The sequence below is a fragment of the Suncus etruscus genome, chromosome 12 (genome assembly GCF_024139225.1).
Source record: "Suncus etruscus isolate mSunEtr1 chromosome 12, mSunEtr1.pri.cur, whole genome shotgun sequence".
In the NCBI taxonomy this organism is placed as follows: Eukaryota; Metazoa; Chordata; class Mammalia; order Eulipotyphla; family Soricidae; genus Suncus; species Suncus etruscus.
The window spans coordinates 8002305-8014474 of NC_064859.1; the positions used below are offsets into that span (position 1 = coordinate 8002305).

At 46.9% G+C, this 12170-nt stretch overlaps 1 protein-coding gene across 1 annotated transcript in view; it reads right to left on the reverse strand.

The window, feature by feature from the left end:
- Positions 1 to 9263: 9263 nt before the first annotated feature.
- WDR27 (WD repeat domain 27) overlaps positions 9264 to 12170 on the reverse strand; it is a 103420-nt gene continuing 100513 nt past the window's right edge. Inside the window, exon 27 of the mRNA XM_049785021.1 lies at positions 9264 to 9314. Coding sequence (XP_049640978.1) covers positions 9264 to 9314 — 51 coding nt within the window. The remainder of the gene's footprint in view (positions 9315 to 12170) is intronic.

The following is a 12170-nucleotide window of genomic DNA, read 5'->3' on the forward strand; positions in this document are numbered from 1 at the left end:
GGCTTATTATTTCTTCACTGCTACCCTACTTCTTCAGACCTGTCTGCCTAAGAGATTAGAAACACAGCGTGTGAGGTGAACTCACAACCCGTGGATTTTTATTTTACAACAGTGCTTCTCTGCTTTGGGCTGAACTTCCCAGCCTGTGTGCCTGTGTTCAGTTCAGTACCATCGTTCCAATTACTACCCTCAAGAGAGCAGGCTCAGGCCCCAGCCACTCCACTGTCACTCCTACTTGGGAGTTTTCATTATCAGGCTGAGCAGGCATTTCTCAATTTTTCTTGGTTCTCTCTGAAATATTCTCTCTCTCTCTCTCTCTCTCTCTCTCTTCTCTCTCTTTCTCTCTCTCTCTCTCTCTCTCTCTCTCTCTCTCTCTCTCTCTCTCTCTCTCCCGTCTCTCTCTTCTCTCTCTCCTCTCTCTCCCCCCCTCTTGGTTCTCTCTGAAATATTCACTCTCCCCCCCCCCCCCTTAGATCTTGACAGAACTTCATTGCCAAGTCTATAAATTGCTCTGGTAATTGAGCTCTAGTCATGGTGTTGGTTCTTCTGTCCAAGAGGCTGGAAGTGTTTCTTTCCACAGCACCTTCTGGTGTGGGTGCTAAGGTCTCTCATGGTTTGGGGTCACATTTATTCCAAAGTATTTGATTGTGATTGAAGTTTTCCTGTATAAGGTCATTTTCCTCTTTCTGACTTTTGTTGTTCACTTTGCAGACAGCCATTTTGTTTTACTATTTTCATTAGCTCTCTTCCTACACTCTTGGGGGAATTTTGGGTGTAGTTCATGTCATCCACAAATAGAAAGCGACTTTTTATCTTTCCAGTCTGCAGTACTTTCATACCTATTTCTTGTTCAATTTCTGTCAGGCCAGGACTTCTGACTTGATCTTGGGTAAGAGTGGTGAAAGTGGGTACCCTTGTCCATTTGCATGCTTAGGGTCTGCATTGTGTTCAGGTCCCTCCCTGAGAGCACCCAACTTGAGTTAGCTGTTTTAGACCATGGATGGATGTGGAACTGTGTCTAGGTACTGATGTACTGAGCCACCATCTGAACTGTGAGCACGGGCCGATCCCAAAATCACTGGTCCCGAATCTCTCTCTCCTGCTATATTACTGAATTTGTTTCACAGTATTTGTTAAGGATTTTCACATTAATGATCATCAGAGAAGCTGCAGAAGACAGTTGCTGCCACTGATTGGGTTTGCAAGAGATCTCTTTAGTGTCCCCTGTGCCCAGATATCCCAGATTCAGTGGCTTATCCATGGTCACTATGTCAAGTGCGGAACCTGAGGCATGGGTAGCCCAGCTCCACTTCCTGTCTTCCTGGATGGCAGGAAATGACATAACTGCTGCATGGATGTGTTCCTTGTGCTTTGCCCTTGCCCATCTCCAGTGCCCCTGCCACCACTGTGCTCCCAGATCACCATTATCCTCCCCACAGAGAAAGTGGGTCTCGTCTGAATTGTCCTGAGAATTTTTGCAGGCCTCCAGGTGTTGCCAGTGCTCTAGTCTGAGTGCTCCGGCCTATAATTGTTCATTTTGAGTGCTCCACATGAGTGTCCCACAAGGAGAATGTTTCACTGAGTGCTCCATCCTGTGCATGGCCCACCCTGTGACACCTTGTGAGTATTCTGAACCATGAGTGCTCCACCATGTGAGTGTTCCATCTGATAAGTGCTCTATCCTGGGAGCACTCCAGTCCAAGTGCTCCAGGAACCAAGCCTGTGAGCACTCCAATCTATGAGTACTCCACTCTTTGAGTGTTCAGTCCCATACGTGCTCCACCCTATGAGGTCACACCCTATGACACCTGAATGCTCTGGACCATGAGTGCTCCAGCCTGAGTGTTCCTGTGAGTGCGCCAGTCTGAGTACTCCAATTTAGGAGTGCTCCACCCTGTGATTGTTCTGGCCGAGTTCTCCTGTTGGTGAATGCTCCACCCTGAATGCTCGGGCCTACGGGTGTTCTGATCTCAGTGATCCACCTGAAAGTGCTCTACCTTGCCAGTGCGTGGTCTGTGGACGCTCTCACCTGTGAGGTGTTCCTTCCTTTACGTGCTTAGTTCCATTTGTGCTCCCCGTATGAATACTCTGAGATGCTTCCTTCCGGAGTGGGTGCAACTGCATGTTCCTCAGCTGTTGAGTGCTTGGTGGAGTCACTCCAAAATCCTCTCCTGCCTTCCAGGATAAATCTTGTGAGGCTCGCTCACTGCCTAGTCTCCAGAGATGGCTTGGCCTGGCTGTGCTGCCCTGGGCATCTTTCGTGAATGTGACACTGGGAGAGCTTCATGTTGTGCGGAATTAAATGCCATACAAGTAATTCAATAGAGAACCAATAAAATTCTTGCTAATTCTACTATTGTGATTCTAACCTCAAACTAATAAATAAAAGACTTATGTTAAAACTGCTAAAATTAATTAGAAATTACAAATTCAAGTGAGGACTCAAAAGTGAACCCTAAATTACTCCCTTAAAGACAGCATAAAGTGATGTCATTGGCAGTTAGATGGGGCAGACTGTGAGTACACACATGTGCATGCATGAGGCCGACCCAAGGCAGATTCCGAACACCTCAGGGCACAGCCACAGAGATCCGGAGCAGCAGTGTGGTGGATTCACACCCGCCAGGTTCATGACTAGATCTGCATTAACGCATGGAACACTAGGACACAGGAGAAAAATCCTCAGAATTGTTAGGAGATGAAAAAAGGTCCAAATATCCCAACAGGAGGGACAAAGTTCACGGACAACTCGAGGTCAATAAAGGACAGTGTCATCCCAGGTGAGGTGACAAGGCAATGCACAGCCCGCTCTGGTCCACAGGGGCCACAGGGACAGAACCCGAGATAGTCAAAGGATCCACTTCTAGAAAGATAAAATGAACTTGATGGTATATGTCATGGTACGGGAGCTAAAAATCAATAATAAAAAAAAAAACATGGCAGATTTCAGGAGAAATTAAAGGGCACACAAGTCACTTATTTCAATTAAAAAAAAAACCCTTTAGCAATATTTAAATAATTCCAGAAAAATTTCCATAGCACCCACCTGACCTCCACATTCCCTCAATTGACCCCCACATGCTCCTACACTGACCCCCCACATTCTTACAAACCCACTAAACCCCCTATCTTCACACTGAGACACCTGAGGGCACCTACAGGGCTGAGGTTCAAGGCTTCTGGTTCACCAGCCCTGGGGACAGATGAGAGGCAGTAGTGAGTGTCAGATATCCCATGACACAAAGGACATGGTGGGAGGGGTCTGAAGTGGCCCCCGGAAGGGGACCAGCCCAGGGTACTTTTCCTCCTCTCCCCAGCACTCGTAGCCTGGGCTTGACAGGATGCAGGGGTCTACTGGCAGCACCCGACTCTTCAGAGGGTCCAGGACAAGGACAGAGAAAGGAGGTCCTTTCATCTCCGCACCTGGGGCTCCTCCAGCTGAGCTGCAGCTCTCGGCCAGAGGAGACTGAAGCTGAGGAGCCTTTGCAAAGTGCACCGGGGGCCAAGGGAGCTGGGAGGGCCAGTTAAGAGACCCACAGAACCACGTCGCAGAGCCCCCACTCCTTGGCCTCCTGTCACATGGCCATGGAGAGAGGAGCAACAGGAGACTCCTCTGGACGACACAGGGCGACCCTAAGAGACCCTAACACCGCATGTCTGAAGGAGGAGCAGTGTGGGATCTAGCAGGAGGGAACCGCTGCAGTTCAGCAGTACCAGCCAAGTCACACAAATGTGGATCAAATTTCCCTTAAAAGCACCAGCCTTGGAAAAACAGAGAGCTCAGCCCCTCAGATGCTTCCAAACTGTTGCTTAAACAGGCATGTCTGGGGACCCTAGGCCCACAATCCCACCACACCACTCACACTGCACCTAGGCTCTGTGTCCCCCAGCCAGCATAGCAGTCCTTTGGCACCCACGCGCCTGGGCACTGAGTGGAGTGTCACAACCTTGTCACACTTTGGCTTTTGCTGTTACCACTCTGGCAAACAAGGTGAAGACAGCTGAAGACAGTCAATGAGAAGCTGTCTCGGCAGGTTCCTGCTTCCATTACCTTTCCAGAGTAGAATGTCACCTCTGTCGCCCTCTTCCTTTGGTCCAAGCACTGTGCAACAGGCCAGAGTTTGGGGATAGGAACAAGATCCAGACCCAGATGGACTCCCTGAGACACTCACATTTCGCAGGCCCTGGGACCCTCCAAGAAGATTCTCCACCATGGCACAAAGACTCAGCTCACTCAGCCTCCTGGCCCCTCATGGGACAAGGGCCTGTGGCCCTCCCAGGGGACAGACCTGCCTGTGTCCTCCTCTGGTACTCACATGGACACATTCATGCCACACAGCTGCATTTGCTCACCCATACCCACTTACATTCATACTATACAGCTGTGTTCACACTCACACCCACTCACACTCTCAGACTTATATCACACACACACACACACACACACACACCTTCACTAACTCACACACATCCACATTTAAGCCACACACCGACATTTACACCACTCATATATACTCACATTCTTATATCACACACTTTTATTAACTTTGATACAAACACATTCACATTCATTTGTACCACATACTATTCACACTCACATCATATATACTTAAGTTCACACTCACGTTTACACTATAAACAACCACATACATACAACCACTCACATTCACACCATCCTCAGACCCACACTCACAGCCCACACATCTACATTAATATTCACACTACACTCACATCCACATCCACAATCACGGAATCACATCTGTCTGACACATATCAGTGTCATTTCTACACGGAAGTGTTGGGCTTTCCTACATCGTCTCAGGTTCCTATTGTGGATGTCTCAGTAAAATGTGGCTCAAAGATTCCAGAATCAAGAACTGGGTGGAAATAGAGCAGTGGAGAGTGTGGAGAAAAGTACCCACTGATTTTATGGGCAAAGGTGGTTAACACATGTTGAAGTTAATAGCAAAGTTGCAGGTAGATCAATAGGAGAGCCCCAGTCAAGTACTTTTGGAAATAATAATAAAATTTAAGCAGGAATTTCCTAGCCCCAAGGAAAGGGCCCAAAGGCATGACTGCCACATTCCTTTGACATGCCTATACTAAACTCTGGAGAGGAAAAACTAAGATATTACCAGATGCAGAAATACAAGGCCACAACCAAAGCAGGTGTACCCCCTCAAGGAAGAAGCTACAGAAGAATTTATGAGACTATGGGAAGATCCTCAACAGCACAAGGGGTGAGATTATGATGAGACTGTCAATAGGGCAAGTCTTTCTTGTGACAATACCCAGATTGACTTTTATGTTTTCAAAACTCCAGGAAGAAAAAAAACATTTAGATGAATTGTATAAAAGCTCGTTCTAAGTCATTCAGGGCTCACTCTTCAAGTCCACATTCCCTTTGAACAAGTGTCTCCCTCGCTTGTCTTTGATTCTTTGCATCTTTCACGCTGAAGAAGCCCAGGTTCATACTTCCTCTCTCCTCACACATCTTTCTAAGTAAGTTTCACTATAAAAGTTATCATGTACCACCATTTTTGCCTCCTCCTGAAATTCTTTTCTGTGAGGCTAGGGGACAGATTCAGAAGGTCTATGATAGATCAGGCCTGGCTTTCCTTTCCTGAAAAGAGCAGTAATTCCTCGCTGACTTCATAGCTCTCTGGTGCAAAGGCTGAAATTATAAGATCATCAAAGGCAAGGGATGAGATTATGAGGAGATCCTCAGTAGTGCAAGGGATGGGATTACAAGAGCATCAACAGTGTCAGGTCATCTCCTATGCAGGTCAGAATGAGTGGCTTGGAGGCCACCTGTGAGACTGGTAGGACATAAGAATTTCAGCTTGGCAGATGCTCACAGCAACATTGCCAGTCCCGATTCAATCCTGTCGTTTTTCCAGGTGGCTGACATGGTCAAGCAAAGACACAGAAACATCCCTTGCTCAAAGCTAGCTCTTTCCTCCCTAATTTATCAAGCCCCTGGCAAAGTACAGAGAGAAATGAGGGACAGGAGCTGCCATGCTAAATGGCATACGTGGTCACACCGTCGGAGAACTGCCAAGTATCTCGGATTCTGTCTAAGGAATGTGACCATAGCATCCTCTTACCCTCACTATTGGGTGAGACTTGGGGTTGGGGGGGGGGTTGTCTCACAGGCCTGCCCTTTACTCCCAGGCCCCCCTCCTCTGGTACATGAACACAGCTCATTCCTGCCGAGTGACACAAAGACTAACACCCACCTTCTGCTCAGAGGCCTGAAGCATGGGGGCCTATGGCCTATGGGGGCCTATATTTACTCTGTGGGTTTATGGGCCACTGCAGCTGGTCACATGCTCACTTGTTGTCTCAAAACAAGGGTGTGCCAAGCCTTGTGAAAACCCTGTGACACAGTCATTGTTGAGTCACGCCATCACTCCAAGTCCCAAAGGAAACCTAACTCTGGTTGCACTTAGCAACTCTCTGGCCTGCCCACTTAAAACAGGACCTGGGGGAGCTGGCCATGCCCCATCTCTGATCTGATGGCTGGCACGTTCCTCTCAAACTCTGAGTCAGAAGGCAACCAGGTGAGGCTGCCACTGTGGTCACCTGGAAGTGGCCCCACACCTTGACCAGATCACTGGGGGCCCTCTTCCTGCTTTCTGCTCTCTCTCTCTCTCCTCAGGGACCTCCTTTATTCAGCAAGGACACGTGCCACCTGGGTCTCATGACATAAGTGCCTGCCTCTCAGCCCTGCGGTTGGTGCCTAAGTGTCCTGGAAGAGCTGCCCCGTGGATTCCACACATGTTGCTGGCCTGAGTGTGACCTTGGAGAGAACATGGAAGCCTCAGTTTCTCACAAAGGGAGTCACGCAACTTGCCACATAGTTTGCAGAGGAGACGTAGCATTTCCACACTGTAGGTATCAGGTTAAGGAACATAGGAAAAGGAGTCAGGAATGGTCATGGATTGAGGAGGACATGTGGCAACGGAAACAGACATGACAGGTGAAATGTAGTAGTAGTAATAGTCCTAGAGGTAGAATGTTGCAGTTGTGACAAGTGACAGGGAGCAGTTGAGGTGGCTCTAATGGGTGACATACAGCAACTATGACAGCTCTGAAGGGTGACATGAAGCAGTTGAGAGGGCTCTGAGGGTTGCCAAGCAGTAATTCCTCGCTCCAGCCTGAGTTCATAGCTGAGACAGTTGAGGGGTGACGTGGCAGCACAGATGCCCTGAGAGGGTGACAAATGGCAGTAGAGATGTGCTGGGGGGTAACATGAGATAGCTGAGACAGTCCTGAGGGGTAATATGTGGCAGCAGAGATGCCCTGAGGGCATGACATGTGGCAGTGGAGATGACCCTAATGTGTGTGTGACATGTGGCAACAGAAATGCTCTGAGGAAGAACACAACTTGTGGCTCCCTGGCATACAGAGGAAGTCTCTGCCCCCTTCCCCACCTGCTCTCAGCAGCAGATGCAACACCACCCGTTGCTCCTGCCTCACAGCTCCTTCCCATTGGTTTTAAATCTTATGTCACTTGGTTCAAAAATAAATTTTAATTTTCTTTGTTGAACATATTTGGTCTCACCTGGCAGTGCTCAAGGGTTGCCGTTAGTTCAGGGCTTGGGAATGCTCACCAGCAGTGCTCATGAAACCCACACACAGCCCAAAATGTCTTCCAGCTATTCCCAGCCCTAATTTTGCTCTCTGTAAAAGTAGCATTTGTAGTTACTAGACTGTTACTCGATTTGAAGAAAAAATATAGGAACAAACTAGCATGACAACCATTGATGGTGGCAGTCATAAATAGCAAAGATGCTCTTAGATCTGTGAAAAGTGGGCCCTGGGACTCTCTGGACCCAGAAATGACACCCTGAGCTCTATTGTGGAGTTCACTAACTCCTCATAGCAACCACACACACAGGCAGGTCAAGCATGCACCAATCTTGTGCTCTGAGGCCAAGTTCCTCAGCTCGGGGAGGAAGGACAATTTGGCATGTCTTCAGACAAAGGTCAACACTGTGGGTTCATCACCAAATCCAGGAGAGGGGACTGGCACCTGCCAAAAGGGCAGAAAGTCCCTTAGGGAAGGTGGACAGTTCCAGAGATGGACAATGAGGATGGAATGTGTCACTGGACAAGGCCCATTCACATGGTCTACATGGAAGTTTTGTGTGGCAAGTATTTTACCACAATTGAAAACAAGGTAAAATCTGGGGCTGATGTAATGTAAAGCAAGAATTCTTTAACAGAGCTACAGTGATAGCACAGTAGGTAGGGCACTTGTCATACCTGCAATAAATTCCAGTTTGATCCCCAGCATCCTATATGGAGCCCTGACCACTGGTAGGAATGATTCCCGAGAGCAGAGTCAGAAGTTATTCCTGGGGCCGGGCGGTGGCGCTAAAGGTAAGGTGCCTGCCTTGCCTGCGCTAGCCTTGGACGGACCGCGGTTCGATCCCCCGGTGTCCCATATGGTCCCCCAAGCCAGGAGCAACTTCTGAGCACATAGCCAGGAGTAACCCCTGAGCGTTACTGGGTGTGGCCCAAAAACCAAAAAAAAAAAAAAAAAAGAAGTTATTCCTGAACATTGCTGACTGTGAATTCCCAGAAAGCAAAAAAAAAAAAAAAATATTCCCTAACATTCCATTGGTTTGCATGCCTTTAAGTTGTTTTGTTTCTCTGGTTTTGACTAATTTTAAATGGCTTCATTTGGGCAAAATAAAATAAAATAATAAAATCATTAAAGTACTGAAAGATATTTTTAAATTAAAATTAACTATCTATGATACTATCTATCTAAAAAAAAAAAAAAAAAAAAAAAAAAAAAACCCTGCAGAACTGTATTTGTTTGTGGTCAGTGAGCCCTGATAGGAATTTAGAATTCCCATACCAGATCAGAGGCAGAGCCTTACCCTAAGGCCCTGGGTCTCACAGGGACTTTCAGCCTGGTAGCCCTGGAGAACGGGCCTCAATCACTGCTGCCATTTGGACTCTAGAAAGATCTAGAAGACCCCAGAGACTTGCTTTCAGGGACCTATGGAGGAAGGACCATGTAGACTCAGTCCCATAGGCACCCACAGCCTGCAGGGTTCAAGTTGAGCTCTCCCTCCTGGGCATCTCTCAGCTGTGGAACACACACTCTGTTTCCTTTATTGAAGAAAATGCCAGGGGCACGGTCATGTTTCCATTGAGGAGGCCCATTCTGGTCCCTGTGAAGCCCAGTGAGATGTAGAGGCACAGTGCTGCTACTTTGGTCAGTGCCTAAACTGGGCACCCGGTGGTCACTGGGCTGTGAACAGCTGGAGCTTCCCATCTAAGGAGGCAGTAATGAGCTGTGGAGACAGAAGACACAACATGCCATTACTTCTGAGGTAACAACACCTGTTGGAAACTCAGAACTGAAGCTCACAGAGACATTCTACAGCACAGGACACAGAGGTACCGAGTCCTTGGCTCCCTTAAACCTCCGTTAAGGACTATGGACAAATGTAAAATTGTAAAAATGTCCCACAGCCACCGCCGTGTCTTCTCATTAGCCAGCTATATAGGTTAATTCATTCTATAAAGCTGCAAAAACTCATGGGCACATCGATTTCACAGCTGAAAAATGGGGCACTCTTTTTTTTGGGGGGGGTCACACCCAGTGATGCTCAGGGGTTACTCCTGGCTATGTGCTCAGAAGTCGCTCCTGGCTCGGGGGACCATATGGGACACCGGGGAATCGAACCACGGTCCATCCAAGGTTAGCACAGGCAAGGCAGGCACCTTACCTCTAGCGCCACCGCCCGGCCCCAAAATGGGGCACTCTTAGGAGGATGGGTGGACAAGGTCCCCACCCTGCCAAAGCCTGAGTAGCTGCATCTACAACCTACGATCACTGCCTCGTCAATGACCCAACTTCATATTTTTACCACTGGTCTCTGCAGAGACATCTAAACAACCAAAACACCAGGTATGCTGGTATTTGGGCTGAGAACTCTAGGCCTTCTCTGAGTAAATGAGGGCAGTCTCCCTGCCTTCTAAATACTTCTGGAAGCTCTGGAAGTCAGACATGTCCCACAGCTGCCACCACTCAGTCACAGAATCTGGAATTCCTGAAGTGAGTAGCGACATATGTAGTTATGGGACACCTCCAGATTTTGCAGTGCTGATACCCCAGTAGGAACACATCAAATTGATATCAAAGTAGCATAGAAGGCATCTAAAGTTACCAACAAAACCAATAACAGAATGATCAACTAGCTACAAACAGTTTAGTAAACCTTCAGGCAATGACTTAATGACCCTATTGTTAGGTATAATAATTTTCACAAATTTTCTTTTACTGAAGGTTTTGTGTGTAACAATTCCATTACCACAGTTGTAAACAAATAATATAAAATAAATTATTTCATGTCTGGGTCGGAGAGAAAGCACAGCAGTAGGACATTTTGCCTTTATGCAATCGACAGAGAATGAACTCCAGTTCAAATCCTGGCATCCCATATGGTCCCCCGTTCCTGCCAGGAGTGATTTCTGAGCACAGAGCCAGGAGCAATCCCTGAGTGCCACCAGTTGTGACCCAAAAACCAAAAAAAAAAAAAAAAAATTTCATGTCTGCCAAGGAGGCAGGCGTGGGATCAGCGGAAAAGTGGGACAATAATGTAAGGAAATTTTATACTGCTGTTGAGATTGATGTTAGAATATGGAATGCCATAAACAAAATTATTATGAGCAACTATATAAACCAGGCATTTAAATAAATAAAAATGTTTATTTACATAGTTTAAAAATATATCAGTTAGAATACAAAATAAAGGAAAATTTAGAGAAAGATATTTAAAGGATAGTAACTTGGTAAGTCATAGATATTGAAAGGTGCTATAATATTTCAGAGTGTTATAATCTAATCTATTATTCACATAAGAATGTATTGATCTGCACACTTATACCACACTTAGTTATCAGTCAGGTGTAAAGGCAAATGAAGACATTTTGGATATAGAAAGCCCCAGTGATAATTATTAGTGTCTTGCAGAATCTTACTCAGAGGCGCTGAGGCCACAAAAGAACAAACATCATCAAAGACAGAGAACCAAAAAAAAAAAGAAACCCGGTATCAGAAGATTCAAGCGGTAGAAACATCCCATGTCTTCTACCATACAACTCAGGGCATGGTGCTTACAGGAGAGACTCGCTCTTCCAAAGGGCACCAAAGATGTAGGTGACCTCAGGCTGGCTCATTAAAACACATGTGTGTCCGGGTCTACATCATAGCATTCAGGTAGGGACAATTAAAACACATCACATTTAATATTTTATGGATTCAATCAACTTTGGTAGCAGAAAGGGAGACTGAAGAATCTGAGTATTAGGATAGAAACTGCTTTTGCAGAAGTCTCAGTAGCAGCATGAGTGGGCCATGGTGGTTGTGGGAATCTATAGGGAGCCAGATTCTCCCTAACAGTCTTAGCATAAGCACGGCCATCTTGTAGCAAACTGCCATTTTCTAACAGGCCTGTCCTTTAATTGAACTATACATTGTGTACGTGCCAACTGGCCATGGGTTGACGCAGATCAAAAGAACCATAAGGTCACACTCTTCTGGCTCAGGAAACTTAGATCTATAGATAGAGCATCTGGTGTAATAATAGGATGTTCCTCAAGAAACTTGTATTAAATTAACAGGCACATGCCAAACCTTTTGAGCTGCATGATGACAAATGCATGCTTGACAAATGTTTGCATTGTCCCCTCTTCCCTTTATGTAAAAACTATATAAGTCATGGCATTTCAAAAGTAAATTGATGCCATAATCAGAATCCTTGGTGGTCCCCTCTTTCCCACCCATTTCCTTTTCAGGTGCAGACCCTTTCGATGACCACGAATAAACTGAAGCTGCTGGCCGGCAATACACACACACACACACACACACACACACACAACTCAAAAATCTCAGCTGGCAAACTGGCAGCAAACAGTGAAGAAATGCTGCAGAATAGGGTTAGGGAAGCATCAGCACACTAATGACCCTGAAGCCCAGAGCAGGCAGAAGGGAGGGACCAGAACAGCACAAAAGGAGAAGGAGGCTGCTTAGTAGGGGCCCAGCCCAGACTCTGCCCCAGAACACAGTCCCAGAGCGCTACCTGCTGCAACCCTGAGGCCCATGCACACCACCAGGGACGGCCCCTGATGGCTCCTGACACTGC